Raw genomic sequence first — 24,090 nt, forward strand, 5'->3', positions numbered from 1 at the left:
CATTTGCAAATGTGTGCTTTATAAACCCGTTTTTACCGCATACAGTTGGACAGGTTAATTTGATTGGTTAGTTAACTGGTTGGTGAATTGAGCTGGGAATTAGTTGTTTATGTTTCTAATCCTAACGACACCCCAAAATGCAGATTGCTTACGAAGTGTTTGCCTGCACTAGATCACATGGTACCACAGCAGTAGTGCACGCAGAGGAGGCAGTATAGTACAGGATAGAGGGCAGGAGCTGCCTCAGTTAACCCTTTCAAGTAAACCAGTAGGTAACTGGTTGTTAGGATACCAAGCAGTTCTAGCAACCGACCACCAGCTTGTTAATATAAAAAGTTAACTCTTTCAGCTCCCGCACCCCCCCCCCCCCCACACTACTGTGCTGCCTCCAGCTCTCCACTCTGCTGCACACCCGCTGTAAGTTAGGAAAGTGCCATCTACACAATGCAGTTTGTTTGTGAAGGGAGCAAAGAACACTGCTGTGGCGGGCTAAGGAAAGTGCTATATGGCCAGAGGACACTACTGTAGGGGATGGGGGTCAGAAGAGGCACTGCTATGGGGGGCAGCGGACACTAAGGGGAGGGTTGGGGTTGCTAAAAGACAGTAAAAATACTTTCTTACAGAAAATTGAATGTACTATACTGCATTAAGATCAGTAAATCATACAAGCAGGACACAGGACCAATTTCGTACTTTATACTTCAGCTATAAGTTCTAAATCGCACATTTCCAAAAATAACATATAACAATACATACAATCATCTGGACTGACTGACTGTGCTATTAAGCCACCAAGGCTAATCATGAAATTATACGGCACAGTTGTCTCCAGGGTCAGGTGCTCTTAAAACCACAAATGGGCCGGATGACTTGGCAGAATACCAGTACTTATCCATGGCCAATGCTGGGTTTCCAGGAAACCTAAGTCAAAGGGTCTACACACAGCAGGTGCACACCTAATTACACAAGATCTGGAGACGTATGAAAGGGAGAACGGAAAGGTGAGAGCAACAAAGGCTTATATCCATCCTTTCTAAAGAAGATGAGGCATTACTGAGCTCACAAACAGCATTTTGTAATGAGGTTAGTGGAAAAACAACAAATATGCTGTTGATTTTCTCTAATTGGCATGAGCTTTGGAAAAAGCAAAAGCAGCATATAACATCTGCCTAAGGTAAATATACATGGTGGGCAGCAATAACAACATGAAATTTAAAACATTTTTATCAAAGAAATGTATATGTATAGCCAAAATGTGTTTTTGTAGGTTTAGGTGGAATAGTGATAGACTGAAAGCCTTGTCACGTGTATATAGTTGTCTGTGTCCTTTCATGGTAGATTCACTCTATGTATCCTGATGACTTGCTACCAAGAGAGAAAGTGCTGAAAAAACATTACAGTGGTCACCAAAACAAGAGATGGGGGAAACAGGTTTAGGCAAAAACGCTGAGGACTCATTTACATTTGAGGCAGCCCTTGCAGTCCCTTGGAAAAGTGATCCACACTGGATTGTTTTTCAGGGGGCAGTAGACAGGCGACTGGGAGACAATAAGTTGCCTCCTCAGTACCTGCTTTAATCCTCATACTACACAGTTGCAGCATAGTCATAGACGTGATGATAACGTCCAGTGTGCACGAAGCCTAAAAGTAGAACTAAAGGGAGAGGGATTCAAACAAGCTTTCCCTTTTGGGTGGCGCTCCGCTTTAAGGCGATTTTTCTCCTAGGATCAAATTTTAAGAATGTTCTATACACATGGCAAAAGGCAACAAATACAGGGGGTAAAATAAGTATTGTACACCATTCTTCTTGGTATATTCATTTCTAAAGGTGCTATTGACAAGAAATTGTGATCACGTCAGTAACAACCCATACAATCCATACATACAAAGACACCAAAGCAAATAGGTTCAGAAGTTGTGTTTTAAAAGAAATGGAATGACACAGGGAAAAAGTATTGAACACGCTAACTGAAATTTATTTGCATTTTTAGACAATATCCTTTGTTAGTAATGACAGCTTCAAGACGCCTCCTATATGAAGAAACTAGTCACATGCATTGCTCAGGTGTGATTTTGACTCATTCTTCCATAAAGTCTTCAAATCTTGAAGGTTCTTCAAGGTGGTCCTTGGCTCTTGGACACCTCTTCTGACCACGCTTTTCACTCCCGTCAGAAATCTTGCAAGGAGCACCTGGTCATCGCCTGTTTATAGTGAAATTATGTTATTTCCACTTCTGGATTATGGCCCCAACAGTGCTCACTGGAACATTCATAAGTTTTGAAATCCTTCTGTAACCAATGCCATCCGTATGTTTTGCAACAAAAAGGATTGCGAAGGACTTGAGAGCGCTTTGCTTTTACCCATCATGAGAGGTTTCTAATGTGAGACCTTGGTAATGAGACACCATTAGTTGAGACCAAACCAGCGGATATTAATTTGCACTGACAAGGGTCAGGATTACTTTCTAATTACCAATAGATTTCAGGTGGGGTCTTAGCTTTCAATGCCTTTTTGCACCTACCTTTCTTCATGTGCAATACTTTTTCCCTGTGTCATTCCATTTTATTAAACAGAACTTAATTTTTGAGCGTATTTGCTATGGTTTCTTTGCATGGGTTGTTTTCGATATGTGGTGAAAATTTCATGTCAATAGCACCTTAAGAGTCGGTTCACACTAACGCGACTTGTCAGCCTGACAAGTCGCGCTCCCTCGCGGTCCATTGACCGCTACAGGACCCGTTCTAATAGGAGCGACACAAGTCGCTCCGTCTTAGAAAAAGGGTCCTGTACTACTTTGGGGCGACCTCGGAGCGACTTGCATAGACTTCCATTATGTGAAGTCCCTGCAAGTCGCTCCGAAGTCGTGGTGCATGGTAATGCACAAGTCGCCCCCAAAGTAGTAAGGAGTTGGGTCGCCTTAGTGTGAACTGGCTCTTAGAAATATATTTACCTAGAAAAATGGTGCTCGTTTTCCCTGCTGTATAAACTCACAATACAGACCTACTCCAAGCATTACAGGTATAATTTGTGACTTTTGCACAAATGTTAAGACATTCGCAGATCAAACATTTGATACACAGACTTCTTTAAGTACTATGCACAGGTAGAATTCTTACAAAAAAATGTAGCGCTGTGCTATTTAGAGAAACTATGTCGCAGCACAAGTTTGGCAGAGGAAGCTTCTCTCTGAAATACAAAGCAAAAGCTTCCTTTACAAACATTACAACACACAGAAAAGTCAGTCTGTTTGTTCCACAGGAAGCAATGTTTTGTTTTGATTTTTTTTTAATTAGGACTCTGTAGAAAACAATTACTTGCATATCCTTAAAACATAAAAGTCCCCATGCAACTTTGAGATCTCATGCACACAGGACATTTTACAAACTCTCCTAGAAGCCTATTACCCTGGGAGCAGCATTTCGGCAGAAAAATAGCCTAAAGCTTGTAAAAATGTCTAAATGTTTTACAAGCTTTTAGGCACCTTTACAGACATCAAGAACTTTTGCGGTAATTCATTTCATTGGCTAGAATAATAATATTTCTGCCCATTGAAATGAACGCTGAAGCACTAAGCATGCCTAGCGTTTAGCAGCATTTTTTCCGCCAAAACCCTGCTGCTCCTGGACGCACTGGTAGAAGGTTTTTTTTTTTTTTTTCCTGTCTCTAAAAGCCCTGCCAGTAAACGCTTCTAAAAGCCTATGTGTGCATGGACACATAGGATAACATGCAGGGGAGTTTAGTGGCAGGGGAAAAAAAAAACTGCACTGTATAGCATCACTGAATAGAGACAGGGGACATGGCCTGCCCAGCGAAGGCTTTTACATTACAAAGATTATACCAGTCCACTCTGTTGTGTAAATGCTCAATTCCAGCAACTGGGATCATGAGCTTATAAACAGAGGTACGTTATTTCCAGCGTCCATCAAAGACCTTCTGCAGACATTATTATTGTGCAGGCTCTTGGACAGAAAGATTCTTAAAGAAGTTTACCTTCGTAAAAAAATAAATATGTAAAATGTACATCTTTTTTGCAGGTAAAAAAAAGAAAAAGAAAAAGTGCATTTATTATTTTTTTACTCGAGTCTGCAAAGCACTTCACCCGCGATCAGCAGATTAGAGGTGCAATCTCAGGCTCCTGCAGACTGTCAGTGTATCTGTCTGCTCGTACCAGCTGGCAGTTATGCATAAAGCATCAATAAACTACCTAGAGGGCTCAGCAGCCGTCAGCATCAAAGGCTGTCAGTTCTCCCAGAACTCTGAATGACAGCAGGTGCAGGGAAAGGTTCCCCGGCATGCTGTCAATGGGGGATAGGGGATTGGGGGAGCTGCAGCGAGAGTAACATGCAGACCTCCCCCTGAATACAGGTATAGTGACTAGTGATCGACACACATTGTTTTTTTAATGCCGATACCGATATTTTGGTCATTGGCTATCGGTATTGGCCGATATCTGCCAAAATTTTCACACATGTAAAAAAAATATATAACATTTTTTTTTCTACAGGTACTCCTTGTGGAGGGATCTGGGAGTCTAAAAGATCCCAAAACCCCTCCTCAGCGCCAAAAAGCATTCAAAATGCCAAATTTGGCTTTTTTGAATGCTGTCAGTTTTAATTCGGCACAGAGTACCCGGGAGTGATGTCATGACACCACTTCCGGAGACCCGGGTCTTCTCTTGGGCGGCGGTGAAGGTAGGATGCCCAGGGCGAGCCGCGGGGAGGATGTCCACTCCCGCTCCTTGTAATGACAGCCGAGCGGCTTCTCAGCCGCATCGGTTGTCATTACAAGTCAGCCGACCGTTGGCTATGGACACCGGTACCGGGGTGATGCTTCTAGCTGCCAGCATCACCCCGTTACAAGCACTTTCCTTAAATATCGGTAATATCGGCAAATCAAAAGGCTGATTCCGATAGATCGGGGAAAGTGCATATCGGCCCCCGAAATATCGGTGTTGCCGATAATCGATCGATCTCTAATAACAACATAATACAAAAAGTGAACCTTGTCACTTGTCAGGCGACTTGTGTGCCCTCAAGTCGCCCCAAGTCGCTTGTCAAAACAAATGCAATGTAAATGAATGAGAGCCGTCTTAATTAGCACTACTGAAGTCGCTCCGACTTCAGAAAAGGGTCCTGTACTACTTTGAGACGACTTGTATCCGACTTGTGCCAATAGACTTCAATGGGAGTCGCCTCCAAGTCGGATCCTTATCTTATTTGAAGCGACTTGTTATCAGACTTTCCAGGAAGAAGAAAGAGATTAGCCAGGCATTCCCCACATTGCAGTCATGCCTATATGAGATGATCTATATATATATATATATATATATATATATATATATATATATATATATATATATATATATATTATATATATATAGTGGACACAGATACGTGGCACTGGTGGACACTGATTTGTGGCACTGGTGGGCAGTGGCATTGGTGGACACTGATTCGTGGCACTGGTGGGCAGTTGCACTGGTGGACACTGATTCATGGCACTGGTGGGCAGTGGCACTGGTGGACACTGATTCGTGGCACTGGTGGGCAGTGGCACTGGTGGACACTGATACGTGGCACTGGTGGGCAGTGGCACTGGTGGACACAGGCACTGGTGGGCACATACGTGGCACTGGTGGGCAATGAGGAAATGAGTAAAAAAAAAAAAATAGAAAAGGGGAATTGGGTCACAACACATCATATTCTGATTGGCCAAATACAAAGTCGTCTGTCATATAAGTCGCGCAAAATAATTCACAAGTCGCGCTGAAGTCACGGTAAAATCGCGGTAAAAAGTCGCTCCGACATGGGGCGACTTATGGTCGCGGCAATGTGAACCGGCTCTTAAAAAAACTTTTGTAAATGGCTCCCCAGGCAGTGCCATTCCAATTACAAAAAAAAAAACAACATTTACACCCATATTACATCTCCACTTGTGTAGGGTTTAAGGTAGAAGGTTCTCTTAGAAAAAGAATGAAATCCCTTCTCAAATTGGCTACAAGGAATCATGAAACAATTCTAAAATTTACATAAGCAGCATATCAATAGCAGTTCACTAAACATTTTTTAAATTGTTGCTTGCAGATGCTCTTTAACCTTCTTTTACCAAAGCACATTGATGAGGAAATTGACAAACACAGACAGTCTGAGAACACAGCGAACAGACAATCTAGATTCTAGAGCATAGAGCACTGTTCAAAAATTCAAGCAGGAGGTAATTCTCTATTTTATTACACAAGGGAAAGACACCGCTGGTGGAAATATCTGGCTGGGCTTTTATGGAAAGTTGGCTCGTATTGCTCTTCCTCACAAATTTCACAGCCAAACAAACTGAACTGGAGAGCAAAGTAAAAGAAATTATGACACATCTTTCTCTATTACATTTGCATGAAAGAATGTAGAGTCTTCCCAAATCGAGGGGAATATTACAAGGCCCAAAATGTAATTAAAACTCTAGGTTGAAATACACAACATTGGACAAGCAAATTTAAAAGCAATTTAAAAGCAAATTATGAACTTTCCTACTTGCACCATGTGATTTTCACCTGCATTGAACATGTGGTTTAAATGGTGTCATTTGTTGTCCTGTACAAAAACTCTATAGTAAAAAGGAAATCTTCACATTCTTGAGTCAGCAGTTTCAGTTTGAGTTCAAACATGAGGCATGTAGCAAAAGCTCTGTCTGTAGTCTCAGAACTGACACTTCCTGTGAAGAAACTACATATCCCACACCCCCCGGGTTTCTGAGTCTAGTGTTTTGTAGGTGAGCGCTAAACAGTTTTTGGATGTGATACAGACACAAACAGGAAGAGCAAGTTTTTGGCAGGAGCGTTTTCTGGCTGGAAAAAACCCCCCAGAACCAGTGGGTTTTAAGAGGTGTTTTTCAGCTGTAAAAATGCTCTAACTCTGATAAAAGCTGAAAAACGCTGAACAACATGGCTATTCGGTGTTTATCAGCATTTTTGAGCCATGAGCTTTTATGGGAGTATAGTTTTGCTAAAAAAAAAAAAAGCCAAAAAAAAAACTACCACTGTAAAAACACTGCAAAGCTCACTCTACAGCTAACGCTACTGGCTATTTTATAACGTCCAGTGTGCATGAGGCCTTAAGGTCTGTAAATGCTCAGCCAGAACCAGATCTTGAAAACTTTGTCCTCTAATCCAGAGTCAATCAAATAAAAGGTGCATTTACAACATGCTTGTTTTACATCTGAAGCCCAGAAGAATGGAGGCCAGACAACTAGCATCTTCTAAATTTAGATCCTGTTCAACAACATCAGAAGACTGTTAGCACCATTGCCCTGACAAGCACTTTGTTTCCTAAGTCAGTGTCTCTAAGGACCTTCTCCAGGATGAATCAACAGGCTCTCTCAGCATCAGTTGAGAAAATAAATTAGGGCAAAAGGCAGGAACTTATTTCACATCCAGCTCTGGTAGGGACACAGGACTAAAGCTTTCTTTTCTGTATGAATCACTGTAATACACCGATCAGCTAAAACTTTATGATCACTCACTTAATATTGAAAAGGTCCCCCCCCCCCCTTTTGCCCCATAAACAGCCCATTTTGCTGCTTGTAAGTTGAGAGATGGGATCCTCCATGGATCTAACTTGTCTTTTCAGCACATGCAACAGATGCTCAATTGGACTAAGATCTGGAGAATCTTGAGGCCAAGTCAACACGTCAAACTCCTTGTGTGTACTTCAGGGCTTGACAAATTTGCTTTGAATCTAGGAGCCAGTTTTTTTTTGTAATTTGCGCCCCCTAACCCTAACTTACAGCAGAGCGGCCAGTCAATAACTCTAATGTAAAGGCATTACCTCAGGGTTATAGGCTGGCCAGAAAGAATGTCATTAAAAACTCTTTATTATGCCAAATGCATCGTCACTGCGGCATGTAAAACACCCTCATCTGCTGCCTATTGCAGCTTAAGGGTGGCCATTGGTGGGTGGCAAAAACGTGTCTACTGCACATTTTTACCACCTAACTGCACATCTAAATGAAGCCTTAGTGCCACTTGAAATAAAAGACAAAAAAGGATGAAAGTATTGCTGATCTTCTGCTGTCTCTTTGTGGCCACTTTCTGCCTACATGTGTGTCCCCCATAGTGACTCTAATCATTGCTCTGGTGGGTTTCTGGTCACCATGAAATACTGGAGTCCAGCTGTACATAAAGAGTGGTAATTGTTGATGGTACATGGGACTTTACCAGGGGGCATAGAAGGGTTCTTCTAAAGCATATCCACCTGCCTTATCTCCCCTACTCAACCTCACAGCACACAGTAAACTTTCCAAGGAGTGCCCACTCAGCATGTCACAGCACGGACACAGGAACACACAGCCCAGGCAGGTCCCCTGCTCCATCCTCCTACTAAGAGTACTCGCAGTCCGCCCTGTCCCCCTCCACCTCACTCTTCGAGGTCTGACCTCCCTCCGCCAACTACTACCGCACTGTGTAGGTGGGCTCTGGGGGGAGGGGGGGCCAGTTTGGTGTCGATGCGGCATGGGCAGCAGAAGAGAGCAGCCGTTCATGCTCGGACCTTGTGCGGGCATTGGGAAGGAGGAGGGGACAGCAGCCGTCTGAGAAGAGGAGGCCAGCCCCCTCCCACAGCTGGACATCAGATTACTGCATGCCTCCGGGGAAACCACAGAGACCTAACGCCTTGGGTTTGTCGAGCCCTGGTGTACTTGGTCAGCAACAATGTTTGGGTAGGTGGTACATGTCATAGAAATGACCACATGAATGGCAGGATCCAAGGTTTCATTGCCCAAAGCATCACACTGCCTACGCCAACTTGCCTTTTTCCCATACCACATCCTGGTGCCATCTCTTCCCCAGGTAAGCAATGCACATGCACCCGGCCATCCACATGATGCAAAAGAAACCAGGACTCATCAGGCCAGACCACCTTCTTCTATTGCTCTGTGGTCCATCCCTAAAGCGTCATGTGCCCATTGTAGGTGCTTTTGGCTGTGGGCATCGGTCAGCAGAACCCTAACAAGTCTGTAGCTATGCAGCCCTATACACAACAAACTGCGATGCCCATTTTTTTTTTTTCTGCTTTCAACACATGATCTTCAGGGACAATAGGTTTACTTGCTGCCTAATATATCCTGCTGACTTTCACATGACATTGTAACAAGATAAGTATTTTTCACTTAACCTGTCAGTGGTCAAAAAGTTATGGCTGATCTGTGTATGTGCACATAAAAGCCTGAGGAGCATATTTTGGCTAGATGTAAGCAAGTTGAAAGTTAAGAAATGTGAGGGCAAGCTAAGGAGGGGGAAAGTTATAGTACATTCATTAAAAACTATTTGGGCCAGAGGTTTTACCAGTCAGAGACAAGGCTATATCAAGGGATTCTTCCTCTGCGATGGACAGTGGTTTAACATTCTAAACCTTAAGTTTAGGTCAACTTAAAAAGGAGAGGAGATCTTTCACAACTTAAAAATACATTCAGCCCCCGTTCACATTGGGGCGTCAAATCGCAGCCTATTGCCAGCAACAGCACCATCCGAATCGGTGGGATGCCGGTGTTCCGTGAGAATTACCTACCCTGTGAGAATTACCTACCCCTCGTCACTTCCGGTACTCCGCACTGTATGTAATGCAGCGGGTACATTAAAACAGCTGTGCTGAAATACGAGTGATCTCCGCTCCTGTCCCGGTCACTTCCCTGCTCTCGGATAGTAAATATAAAAGCGGCGGCGGCTGTATGAAAACAGAAATCACTGAGCCGAAAGCCGCTTTTATATTTACTTGCCGAGAGCAGGGAAGTGACCGGGACAGGTGCGGGGATGACTCATATATCAGCACAGCTGTTTTAGGTAAGTGCCGCGTCGGTAGGTTTTTTTCACGGTACACCGTGATCGTTTTATACTAGTGCGCATGCGCACTAGTAAGCTCCTCTGTTCTGCCATCAGGTATCCGGCGCTCTGAGCATGCGCACTGCTGCGCTGCTCAGATGCTTCTGGCCGGAAGTGACGAGGGGTAGGTAATTCTCACAGGGTAGATAATTCTCACGGAACACCGGCTTTGAACAAATCTCTCCTGCACTACTTTTGGAGACTTCGAGGGTGATTTCAATAGACATCTGTCCATGAGCCCACGCAGATGTCTTTCAAGTTGCCCCTGAACTTGCAATGAGAGGCAGGTCTGAAATCGTCTGAGCTTAGCTGAACTCTCACGATTTCAAACCCTCCTCCAATGTGAACAAGGCTTAATTAATCTTAGAAAATGACAAAAACAGAGATGATTTTCAACATTCTAACAGATGGCTACTAACCAGGAACAGGTGCTAAGAGAATGCAGCCTATTAACCCAACAAATACCTGTGTTGTAACTTCCTAATGTAAGCAGGAGTAGATAAACAAAAATTAAAAAAATAATTGAAAACTTTTTATTTTTTTAACTGCACGTTAAGAACATGCAGTTCATAGGAAATTGGAGAAAAAAAAAAAAAAAAGTGTTCAGATAATGTATATAAAAAATTAAATCAAACCAACAGCACAAAGGCTCCTATACATGGATGGGTAGGAACGCTATCCAATGAACATTATGCCAAGACTACTCTATCTTTTTCAGACCTTGCCAACGGTAGTCACTACCTCGTTTTGAAAAATCAGTGTGTTGTGTTTTTCTTAGGCTTGTTGGGCAAAAATGCACCCACGGCTATCTCATTCACATTTGGTCATGGCCAAAATTCATGGGGGAAGGCTTTTCCTGACCCACCTCAATACTACCAGGCAGCCCATCTTGCCAGGGTACTCGCGTGGTGCAGAGATGGGGGACAAAAGTCGTGGGTACGGATTGAACAATCCTGCACTGATATCCCACTACAATGCTTGCCATGCCTACACCCTAGATCTCTTGGAAGTTTACAACACTATCCCCTTATAGGGGAAACCCTTGGGGTAGTGAAAAGTCCCCATTCTTTTTTCCTTTTCTTTTCCCCTTCCCTTCACCTCCACCATCTCCCTCCTTTATTAATTTTTTTTCCGCTCTTTTTATAGGTTTTGTTAGTTTGTTGTTTAAGGAAATAATGTACAGTCAGGATGGTATATCCTCTAGTGTCTGCTATCAGTGGTGCTTTATAACAAGGATTATGATCTTGGATTATGCCTTGTGTGCTTATTCCAGATTATATTCCTGCTACAAGCTATATCTTTTGGTATGCATTGGCTAATGTTTCTCCCTTGTCTGTCTGTACAAAAAGTTGTTTAAATTAGGCCCCGTTCACACTGGGGCGATCCGACTTCCACGGGCGACCTCACGGGTCGCGGCGCGCAGCTCACACCGCGACCTCGGAGCGGCCGGCACGGACTTCATAACATTGAAGTCTATGACGGTCGCTCCGGGTCGCCCCAAAGAAGCTCCGGACCCTTTTTCTAAGTCGGAGCGACTTGTGTCGCTCCTATTAGAACGGGTCCGCAGCTTCTCTATGGAAGGCGACCTACGGTGACCTGTCAGGCGACCAGGTCGCCTGACAGGTCGCCCCAGTGTGAACGGAGAATTGTAAAAATAAAAACAACAAAACTATACAGATCACACATCTAAAAAGCGTTACAGACAATTGTTTGCCTTTACATACACGAGGAATTGAATTATTATAAGTAATGCTATGATTAATCTTGCTGATAAGATGAATTACGAATTTCCCCAGAGACCAGCAGAGACTGACCTTCATACCAACCTACAAAGCATACAGAATGCATTAGGTGAGTCACAGCTGTACAGTGCCTCAAAGGTGCTCTCTTAAGTATTCTTCAAGCATTTCACTGGAATCTCAGCAATGCTTTAGCTATGTCATGGTACTGCCTGTCAGTGCACAATATTAGACCACATAAAACAATGTCACAACAATAATGTTACTGGTGTTAAAAGCCTTCATTGGTGGAATGCCTTTGAAGCCTGTTGGCTTTACAAAAGCAAAAGGGTTAAGTTGTACTAAACCTGAACAGCAGAGCAACTGAAAGCACATCATTAAATCTCATACTACTGTAATTTACTGTAAGTCATTACTAGGATATAGATGGTTAACTGTTTATGACATTTAATGATATAATATCTATATATGTCCAGCAAACCATTACGTCACCCTAGGCAGCAATTACATTTCTGGCCTCTCAGTCATGGCCAGTTTTGCATGGTCAAGAGGTGATAGACATAGATTCCACGTTGCTTTTCCATTTTATGATTATATTGGCAGAAACCACATAGAAAGATGAGAATTCGCCTTATTTCAGTAGGCCCACTTGGACGTAAACCAGAGAAAATGACTGAACGAATGTATCCGCCAAAGGCAACCAATGGAAAATCTTGAAGTCAAATTCATGTCAGGTCCAAAAAAAGCAGTAAAAACCTTTTAAAAAAAGCATTTATAAATACTCGTAACTAGAGTTCTCCCCAGAACTTTTTTTTTTTTTTAGCTGGGAGGAGAGAAGTCGTAGCAAAGTGTGTGGCATATAAAAAGGTATGGTAAATTATATTTGTGGTCTCTTACAATGCCACGACAAACCCCAACCTAACATGGTCATAACACTTCTAGATCCCTATACACGGCTGTTCCCTTCCTGCCCTAACACTGCTGTATTTTGTGTCCCTATAAAGGGTTCTCCCCTGCACGCATTTCAACAACCCCCCATCCAAACTCACATCTGCCAACCAGCCACATAACTCCCCCTTCCCCCTACCTGTATCCACTGAAATTGTCTGCCATTTTCTTAAAGTACTCAGCCTAGGTTCACACTGAAAGCGGGTTTGAAATCAAAATTTGAAATTTTAAACTGGCATTTCAGTCCCACTTCAGGCGCAATTTGAGAGACATCTGTGTGGGTTCATGCACAGATGTCTATTAAAATTGCCCCTGAAGACGCCAAAAGTAATGCAGAAAGTACTTTTGGGAATCGGTGCGGCGTTACACTGATTCAGACGGTGCCGTTAGAGGCAAAAGGCGGTGATAAGGCATGCGATTTGACATGTCAATTCACATGTCAAAATCGCCCGATGTGAACAGATGCTCAAAAGGACACTGACATCCCCAGAAATAGGCACAGAGTATCTAATGGATGCAGGTCACAATCCAGAATGGGAAATGGATGTGATAAACACAGTCTGCTGATGCCAGGTGCAGGGCTCTTGCAGTAGCAAAAAGTAGTCAGATATGGTGGGGTTGCTAAATAGGAAAATGCAGAACTGTTGCATGAACTCTAGTTTCAGAAACTCTCAGGGATCTTAAGAGCAGTGAGCTTACTCTGGATAAGCCAGCTCCATCTCTCTGTTCAAGTCTTATGCAAAAATTATAAGTGTTACTAGACAGGTTCTGTTCTCTTCCTATGTTCCAGTGGAGAATCTAACTGGGTGGGGGTGGGCAGGTAAATAAGGAAGTAGGGTGGGTAGTGAGATATACAAGCACCATGGCTTTGGGTTGGAGACATTTCAGATGGACTTAAGAGCCCATTCATGCTTTAAGTTCCGTTAACATGCACTGCTTTAGCAAGCACATTCAAAATGAATGCAACTTAAAACACCTGCGTGCAACACAATATATGCTTTCTGTATTGTGGTATGCTATGTATGTTGAATGCATTGTGTGCTCTGGTAAAGTGCTACAACGCTTGAACATACATTACTGCAACAAATCTGTGTAAATGGGCCCTTAATTCACAGAAACAGGACCCAAAAGCTTTTTATGTTAATTAAATGGAAAGAATTTTAATATGCAGTTTCTTCAAACAAACATGCAATCATTATAAAGTATTTAATAAATAACTTCCTTTAATTATTTGAATGTCTAACAATTGCAATAATAACATTTTTAAATAATTCATAATAATGAACAGAAGAGTTTACCCGACATCTATCAGCGGTGCTTTCCCCCTTTCTCGTTTGTAACAAACAAACAGCTCTGGGCTCTTCAGACTGCCATGGTTGAGATTTGCTTGAAGACCACTTGGTGTGACCTCAATGCATGTATATCCCTCTGGCACAGTCTCACCAGCTGTCCTGTTTATAACAACAATATCCGTAATTGGTGCTTTGGGGCCTGCTACTTTGGTCTCCACACGTCCCATATCATGGTCCAGGTGTTTGGAGGTTTCGGTCAATCCTGCCACTACAAAGTAATCTGCAACCCGAGGACCTTTATCTTCCATCATGTCTGCAGCCAGCCGCCTACAAAAAAAAAAAAAGTAAATTACGGTAAGTTTAGTATAAATCTAAAGATTTTGTCCAATGAGTACTGTGTCACAACTTCACTATATTATAAATTATAACAGTCATAGTATATCCATAGTGTATCTATTTGCAAACTGACAAGTAAATTATAATTTGCATTTAGTTCAGCAAATACTCACAAAGGCTGCAAAAACAATGTAACAGAATTGGTAATACTGTGCAAGGTGAATGAATGATGTGGCTGTGGGGTGTTTGCACCATGCTACACTCCAAACAGGGGTGTAACCCGGGCCAGTGCGCCAACATAAGAATAAGAACTGGGGGGGGGGGGGGATGTGGCAGAATCCAAATCCCCAGCCACTTGCGAAAAACTTCCACACTGCACCCAGTAGGAGAGAGGGCACACCATCGAAGTCTTTGTTTGCCTGTTGTCCGAGAGAGCACGGAGAGTGCAGAGGGGGCAGATCCCAGGTGTTTGCAGGAAGGGGTCGGGTCACGCTGTGCGGAGTGGGCCAGGCCAGGGTGTGTCAGTGAAGGGCACCATGGAGGAGAAAGAAGAGGTGGTCACAGTAAGGAAACCCCTCCATCTTTGCTACAGCTGCCGCCGGAGATGCTGACATGCCTGCAGGTGTGGTAGTGTACCGGCCCTGGGTTTAACATGCAACATGCTGCAAAAGGTAACCTTTGCCTTTAAACATTAATAGAACACATTTAAAATCAATACATATCACACTGCAAGTATATTTGTATTTAGTCTGGAATATCACTTTACAGAAAATATATTAGTCTTGTCAATGCTTTTTAGAAATGCATGTAAAAGCTGTAAACAATTTTAAGGTTTTCAAAACATTGTTTCTATGTATAGCTTGTAATATTATCTTTACAAGGGGAACCTTTCAGTATTTGCTCATTGCATAATAAGGCTCGACTTGCTGCTTTGCAATGCTACACGGTAGTTTTGCTTTCAGGCTCTCTTTCTCATTATACCATTCAATATAAACTCCCTGGCCAAAATCACAGCTAATTAGTTGTTAAGTTATTCAGAATCATTTTAAAGGGTAATCAATCTACATATTTCTACATTGAATACAGCAACATGATATGGATGACCAAGCAAGTAAAAATGTAATGTCACACATAAGGCAAACACACAAATAAAACTCAAAACATGCACTGACTGAACATAACCAATAGTAGTTTCCCTTAAAGAGGAAGTAAACCGCTGAAAAAAAAAATGAGAAAAAAAACCTGTAAAGACAGGCATAATGAGCTAGTATGCATTGCATACTAGCTCATTATGATTTCCCTAAAAACGAAGCCCCCGCAGTGCCGACAGGACGGCCAACATGTTCGGACAACATCTGCTTCCTGGATCGCGTCCTCCGGCCATCTGATTGGCCAGAGGCGCGATTACATCACTCCCGCACATGAGCGCGGGTGCCGCCGTTCACGGCACTGGGCTGTGAAGGAACGACATGGGTGGCCGTTCCTTCAGAGCGGAGAAATATATTAATAAGAGAGAGAAGCCGCTCAGGTGAGGCTAGGTAGACCGGTGCTGGTCAGATCCGCCATCCAGAACTAGCACAAACCAAAGAAGTTGGACCGCACTCGTATATTTCCGAGTGCGGTCCAACTTCTTTGGTTTGTGCCCGTTCCTTCATAGCGCATGCGCCAATGATGTCATCGGCTGCATGCACTGTAAATATCTCCAAAACGGTGCATGTTTAGGATATATTTATAGCACCTATAGGTAAGCTTTAATATAGGCTTACCTATAGGTAAATGTCAACAAAGCTAAAATTTATTTACATTTTTTTTAAATTCTCGACAGGGTATGAAAGTGTTAGAACGACTACATGCACTGATGACATCTACTTTAAAAACTCCACATCCAAAATAAGAAATATCACATGAAGCTTAAAGCGGTTGTAAATGCTCAAGGTTTTTACCTTTATGCATGAGGGTAATAAACTTATGTGCAGTAGCGCCCCCAGCCCTCTTCCCCCTAAAACTTACCTGAGCCCCATCTTGATCCAGCAGTGTGCACGGTGTGTCCTCCTCACTGGCTGAGACAACAGCAGTAGCCAATTTCTCCAGCAACTGTCAATTACAGCCAGAGAGCCAGTAAGGAGAGAACAGGGGCTAAGTCAAGCCATGCTCCTTGTGTGTGAATGGACATAGCTGCTTGCTATGGGTGCACTAGGCTGGGGGGGGGGGGGGGGCACAAGAGGAGTATCAGGGCTGCTCTGTGCAAAACCACATTTTTTATTAAAAAAAAAAAATTCTGACTTTTAGGCCTCATGCACACAGGGCGTTATAAAAAATGAGCTGCAGAGCCACTGCTAATGCCAGGAAAAGCAGCTGTAAAAACATGCTTCTATTAGCTTTTTCCATTGGCGTTATTGCTCGTTTGCCACGTTGGCTTTTAGCAGCGTCTTTCTGCCTCCATTCAAAATCAATGGTTGCCTAGGAGCTGTCTTTGATACAGCTTTCAGCCCATTGATTTGAATGGAAGTCATATCACAAGTCGGATCAAGATGATCCGACTTGTGGTTCGACTTGCACTCTGAGGATCTTGAGGGGGAACTCCATGCCACAAATGGGGGAAAAAAACAAAAAAAAAAAAACATTGTGGGGGTCCCCCCCTGGTTTTAAACCAGACCCTTATCCAAGCATGCAGTCCGGCAGGTCAGGAACAGGGGAGTGGCAAGGGGGACTCTCTGCACCCCCCAGCCTAAAGCACCTTGTCCCCATGTTGATGAGGACAAGGGCCTCTTCCCGACAACCCGGGGGGGGGGGGGTGGTTGTGGGGGTCTGCGGGCAGGGGGCTTATGGGAATCTGGATGCCCCCTGTAACAAGGGGGCCACCAGATCCGGGACCCCCTCCCTATGTGAATGAGTATGGGGTACATTGTACCCCTACCCATTCACCCCAAAAAAGGCAGATCTTCTCCCTCCGACGATGTCTCCAGTGATTATACTGGCTCCTAATAAGCAAGCAGAAACTAAACTCAAAGAAAAGGTTCGTATGCTTGCATAAAAATGGATTTTTGTAAGATCTTACCGTAAAATCCTTTTCTCTTAAGCTCATTGACAGACGTAGTCTTCTTGATTCTCAAGAGCTGGGTTATGTTGTCTCCGCAGGAGTAGGACTAGGCAGAAAGACAAAACGTTCTGGCTCCACCTTAGGGGCAGTCCCTGAGGGTATATCCTCCCTCTCTCTGCTACAGGGAATCAGTTCTGTTTAAAGCAGTACAGAGAATTTAACCCAACCCAACTCAATGATAGAGGGGCGGGTACTACGTCTGTCAATGAGCTTAAGAGAAAAGGATTTTACGGTAAGATCTTACAAAAATCCATTTTTCTCTATCGCTCATTGACAGACGTAGTCTTCTTGATTCTCAAGAGCTGGGACATCCAGAAGCAGTGCCACAAATGAGGGGTGGGATTGATAAAATCAAATCCAATCTAGAAGGCCCAACCGGTGCCAAACTAGAAGTTTTAAAGGCTCATTATAAACAAAGAATGAGACTAAAGAAAAATTTTCCAACGGAAAAAAACCCTCGAGATAGACCACTGGTCTCCTCAAATTGCGGCCTGCAAAACCTTGCGGCCAAACGAGGCATCAGACGATGCCATTACATCAACTTTATAATGTTTAGAAAAGGTATGCACCGACGACCAGGTAGCCGCCTTGCACACCTGGACCACTGACGCCTGATGGCGAAAGGCCCATGACGCACTCAGTGCCCGAGTGGAGTGCGCCTTAACAGGGAACGGGGGCTCCCGACCCTTAATAGAATAAGCCTGCACTACCGTCTGTCTGATCCATCTGGAAATGGTCGCGGCAGATGCAGGCAACCCCTTTTTGGGTCCATCTGGGATCACAAAAAGTGAATCCGTCTTGCGAAACGAGTATGTCGTTTTCAAGTATACCCTGATCGCCCGGACCACATCCAAGGAGTGTAAAGCAAACTCCCGAGGATGACTGGGCTTAGGACACAGGGAAGGTAATACAATTTCTTCATTCAGATGAAATTCTGAAACCACTTTTGGTAGGAAGGATGGATTCGGACGAAGAACCACCTTATCTCTATGAACCACCAGATATGGTGAACGACAAGATAATGTGGCCAGTTCTGACACCCTGCGTGCAGAAGTAATAGCCACCAAGAATGCCACCTTCTGGGACAACGTGGGTAGAGGAATCTCCCTAATATCTTCAAAGGGAGGTTTCTGAAGAACCGACAACACTAAATTAAGATCCCAGGGGGGTAACGGCGCGTGCACTGGCGGAGCCAGATGTCGCACCCCCTGGATGAAGTTCCGCACCAAGGAATGAGTAGCCAAAGGCTTCTGAAAGAAGATGGCTAATGCTGAGACCTGACCCTTGATAGTACTCAAGGCCAGTTTCTGCTCAACCCCTTGTTGCAGAAAGGCCAATATTCGACTAATCGAATAAGACCGAGGACGGAACCCCAAAGGTTCACACCATGCAATGTAGGACTTCCATGTGCGATGATAAATCTTTCTGGAAGTCGCTTTCCTTGCTTCAACTAGAGTAGGAATAACTGAAGCTGACAAACCTTTGTCCTTCAGCACCTGGGTCTCAATAGCCAGGCCGTTAAAGCCAGCGATCGTAAAGCAGGATGGAAGATCGGTCCCTGAGACAGTAGATCCTCCCTGAGAGGAAGTCTCCACGGGACGTCCGCCACCAGTCTGACCATGTCGGCGTACCAAGCTCGACGAGGCCAGTCTGGAGCTACCAGGATTACTGGGATTCCTTCCTCCTCTATCCTGCGAAGAAGTCTTGGCAGTAACGCGAGAGGAGGGAAGGCATATATTAGCTGGTATTGCCCCCACGGGGCGATCAGTGCGTCTGCGGTTTCTGCTAGAGGATCGCGGGAGCGAGCCACGAATCTCTGAACTTTCCTGTTGAATCGTGATGCCAACAGATCCACATCCGGGGTGCCCCACCGTAGGCACAACTGGTGGAAAACGTCTGGATGGAGGGACCATTCCCCCTGATCCAGGGTCTGACGGCTGAGATAATCTGCCTGCCAATTCTCCACCCCCGGAATGAATACCGCAGAGATTGCTGGAACAAATCGTTCCGCCCAGCGAAGAATGCAAGCCACTTCTTTGGCCGCTCGGACACTCTTGGTGCCCCCCTGGTGATTGACATAAGCCACGGCCGTGGCATTGTCCGACTGGATCCGAACCGGGCTGCCCTGGAGCTGCTCGGTCCAGTGAATCAGACAAAGTCTGATCGCTCTCAGTTCCAATACATTTATCGGTAACCTGGATTCTTCCGGGGACCAAAGTCCCTGCACAGATAACTGACCGAGAATTCCTCCCCATCCGGATAGACTGGCATCCGTGGTCACTATCGTCCAATATATTGGCAGAAATGACTTTCCCTGGCTGAGCATCGGAGACCGAAGCCACCAAACCAGAGACTCTCTGGTCTGTTTGCTCAATCGTATCTGATTGTCCAGGGATTCCGGATTCCGATTCCATCTGAGAAGAATCTCTTGCTGGAGAATTCGGGTATGGGACTGGGCAAATGGGACTGCTTCGAATGAAGCCACCATCAACCCCAGAACCCTCATGCAAGTCCGAAGGGAAGACCAGTTGTTGGACAGTAACAACTGGACTGCTGATTGAATCTTTCGGAGTTTCCCTACCGGAAAAAAAAAACTCTTGTCCTGACTGTGTCTAGGATTAGACCCAGATATTCGAGCCTCTGGGTGGGAACCAGAAATGACTTTTGCTGGTTCACCAGCCACCCGAATTCCTGTAAAGAAATCATAGTAATTTCTATGTTTTGTAGCAAGGTCTGAGGAGACTCTGCATGAAGCAGAAGATCGTCTAGGTAACCAAGGATCGATATACCTCTTTGGCGCAGAAGTGCCAACATTGGGGCCAACACCTTTGTGAAGACCCGCGGAGCCGTGGCGAGACCGAAAGGTAACGCCACAAACTGATAGTGGTTCTCCTCTACGGAAAAGCGTAGAAACCGCTGATGTCCTGCGAAAATGGGAATGTGAAGATAGGCGTCCTTGATGTCTATGGACGCTAGGACATCCCCTGGATGCAGGAAGGCTGCTACCGTGCGAATGGACTCCATTCTGAATCTTCTTATGTTGACGAAAGAATTGAGTGCTCTTAAGTCCAGAATTGGACGCACTTTGCCCTCTTTCCTGGGTATTGTAAACAGGTTTGAATAAAACCCTTGAAACCGTTCTGTCCAAGGAACGTGGACTACCACTCCTTGTTGTAGTAGATCTGTGACTGCTCTCCGCAGATCTTCTAAACGATCTGAGGATAGTCGGATATTGGAAGGGAAGAATCGCGCCGGTGGGAGAGATCGAAACTCGATCTTGTACCCTGACCTTATGACTTCGCAAACCCATTTGTCCGGGATTCTGGAAAGCCATGGATCCGGGAACCGGCGAAGACGTCCCCCCACCCCAGTTATGGGTGGGGGCGCACCTTCAGGCTTTGGATGGTTTATCTTCAGGTCTGGAGGGGGCGGGCTTTTGCTTGCCCGACCAACGACCCCTGACGCCTCCTGCAGAAGCTTTGGAGGACTTAGTTTTTTCACCCGCTGGACGAAAAAACCTCTTGTGAGCAGAAAAAGAAGGCCCTCGTCTTTGACGAGTTCCTTTACCTTTAAAATTTTGCGGTAAAAAGGTGCTCTTTCCACCGGTGAGATCCTTAATGATCTCATCTAAGTTGGCTCCAAATAGACGCTCTCCTGAAAAGGGGATATTAGCCAATGCTTTTTTGGAACCTTGGTCGGCTAACCAACCTTTTAGCCACAGTGTACGCCTGAGAACCACTGCTGAGACTGATGCTCGCGCCATTAATGGAGTGGCGTCTAACGCCGCATCACACACAAACTGTAACCCCTGTATCATTTGTTCCAACAAATCTGATACCGCCTGAGGGACTTCTTCTAAGTCCCGGCGTAACCACTTGGTCCATTCAGTTACAGCCTGCGAAACCAGACCAATAGCTATTATAGGTCTGAAAGCTGATCCAATCAAGGAAAACATGGTGCGAGACATAGCTTCTATCTTGCGATCCACTGGATCTTTAAAAGACGGAGCGTCTTCTAAAGGAATAACCGTGGCTTTATTCAATCTAGCAATTGGTGAATCCACCACAGGTGGTTCTGTCCATTTCTTGATAAGGGTTTCCTCAAACGGATAACGCCTGTCAATGCGTTTAGAAATAGTAAAAGTGCGTTTTGGCAGACGCCATTCTTCTTCGATTGGATTGCCAAAACATTTGGGCAATGGAAAAACCTTCGCCACTTTGATGCGTTTTTTAGTCCCAAAAGGGATTTCAGTTTCAGCTATTTCCGATGGAATACCCTGTAACCTTAAGGTCTCTTGAACAGATACAATGAGTGCGTTTACCAACGCTTCCTCTCGGGCTATGGCGGATGCCGAAACATCCTCCTCACTGTCTGAAGAGACAGGACCCGAGACACCAATCCCAGATGAAGTACCTGCAACTGCAGAAATAGGCTCAGAGTCTGAATCCGAGGTTTCAGATAATAAGGGGTTAGGCGGGGGTCGCTTTCTTGCGCCCTGTCCCTGACAAGCCACTTCCACCCGGGACACAAAAGTTTCCATAATAGCTGACAATGATTCAATTGTCAATGGGGTGCTGGAGGATCCCGCAGACCCCTCGAGGGGATCCGGAGGAGATACATGAGTGGCAGGGTCCATGTTAATACAGGACACCTTTGCCAGCAAAACAAAAAAACTTTTTCTTTTTTTTTTTTTTTTTGTGTGTCTCCCCCTAGCGCAATAGCGCCCCTCAGAGTACCTGCTTCTCGATCCCAGAGAGAGAGAGAGGGACCCCCAAGGCTCACCAACCGATGCAGTGCAGTTTCCAACCAACTGCAGTCAGCGTCTGTCTTACACAGACTGGAAGGAGCTGTTTGCTTTTTCCCGGGTAGAAGGCGTGGCTCCGCCCCCTGTGTACGCCTTCCGGCGTTCCCAGCCCTCCACGAGGTAGCTGGGCTCACAAAACATGGCCGCCCCCATAGAAGAGACATAAGACTCCAAAAACATGGCGGCCGGCGTGACCTGAGGACATACATGCATTCGGTCTACGGCAAAATGGCGGCGGACCGCCGAAATAGTCTTCCCAGCACATCCACCTGCACTCTGCTAAGAGGTGATATATGGATCTACAGAGATACACTACACATAAGGTAGGATTATACCTCCTATGTCTGCTGTAATGTTACAGTCTGCTGGGTAGAGTGTTAGCTCTTAAACCAAGTCCACTTCCCACAAACACATGCTGTATTACAAGGGGGACTTGTAAGTATCAGATATATACTGACCATATATGGAGGGGCCCATAATACATACTGCCTCATAACGAGGAAAAAAGGGAACGTTTACTCACCATACCGAACCGACAGGCACCCTCTCTTCACAATACCCTCTCCACCGGGGTGGGGGTTTGTGGACGCCTCGACTCTCTGGTACCTGGCGTCCAAGCGAGACTTTTAACTCGCAAAGTCAGTCCCTTCACTGGGACTCCGTCGCGGCCGACCCAGCGCGGAGCTCTGGTCTGCACGCGCTCGTAGGCAGAAACCGGGGTGACCACTGGATCTCAACATCCAGCCCGTCGCCCGGCCCCGCATACTTACTTGAATATGTCGCGGCCGACCAAGCGCAATGCCATGGTCTGCGCGCGCTCGTAGGCCGGCTGGGGTGACCACAAGTGTCGCCCAGTCCGGCATTTTTGCTTGAAGATCTCACAGGAAAAAAACACTGGAGAAAACTATCTAAAAAAATGTCTTTTTCTTAAAGAAAAAAAGTCTTGCCAGGACCAAAAGATCCCAGCAAGGAACTTAGGTCCTTACTCCTGACTAGACAGAAAAAAACTGATTCCCTGTAGCAGAGAGAGGGAGGATATACCCTCAGGGACTGCCCCTAAGGTGGAGCCAGAACGTTTTGTCTTTCTGCCTAGTCCTACTCCTGCGGAGACAACATAACCCAGCTCTTGAGAATCAAGAAGACTACGTCTGTCAATGAGCGATAGAGAAAAAGAACTTCTAGTTTATGGATACATTATCATGGGTATTTTATGCAACAGTGCAAAAGATTGTATTCTGCTGACTTTACGTGGTTAATACTTGTAATGATAAATAAAAGGAAATAGTACTTCAACTACTAACATGTTTTTATTTATATTTTTCTCTACATTTACATGCAGACCAAGCTGTTCAGCAAAAGTTTCAGTTACAGGGGTTGGGGCAAAATATAACACAAACAGGGCTGCTTACAATCAGCTTTATCCATTTGTGTCCAAGCCAATTCTGAGGTTTCTTACATAAAATGTAAAAATCTGCATTTTTGCTAGAAACTTACTTCGGACCCTAAAAAACAAACACACACACACATTTTTTTAGCAAAGACCTGGAGAGTAAAATGGTGGCTGTTGCAATTTCTATGTCAAACAATAATTGCTCAGCCGCATATCAAATGCAAATTTTCAGAAAAAAAAAAATGTACTTTAATTTTAAAGCACAGAAAATAGACAATTTGTGGTATAATATAAACAAACAATTATGTTATGGCTAGTACATAGTCATGCTTTAAATTGCACATGGTGACAAACTATGACACATTCATTTATCCATAGGTGATAATTTTAAAAGTCTTTACAGGTTACCAGTTTAGAGTTAAAAGGTGAGCTCTGGCACCAGAATTATTTTTCACACTGATGTTCGTAGCGATACCTCATGTGTGATACGATCAGTTTACATATGCCTGTGGGACCTACATGTGTTTTCGCATTTGCATGTGAGCACGAGGGTGTTTTACATTTTTTTTTTTTTTTTTAAACGCGGTTTCTTTAATTTTTTTTAAAAAATGTAAC

At 44.5% G+C, this 24,090-nt stretch overlaps 1 protein-coding gene across 1 annotated transcript in view; it reads right to left on the bottom strand.

Annotated features, from left to right (window-relative positions):
- Nucleotides 1-24,090, bottom strand: part of DENND4C (DENN domain containing 4C) — a 274,603-nt gene that overhangs the window by 223,114 nt on the left and 27,399 nt on the right. The window contains exon 2 of the mRNA XM_082257942.1: nt 13,852-14,172. Coding sequence (XP_082114068.1) covers nt 13,852-14,156 — 305 coding nt within the window. The 5' untranslated portion in view covers nt 14,157-14,172. The remainder of the gene's footprint in view (nt 1-13,851; nt 14,173-24,090) is intronic.

The sequence above is a fragment of the Pelophylax lessonae genome (assembly GCF_965119305.1).
Source record: "Pelophylax lessonae genome assembly, chromosome: 1".
Classification (NCBI taxonomy): domain Eukaryota; kingdom Metazoa; phylum Chordata; class Amphibia; order Anura; family Ranidae; genus Pelophylax; species Pelophylax lessonae.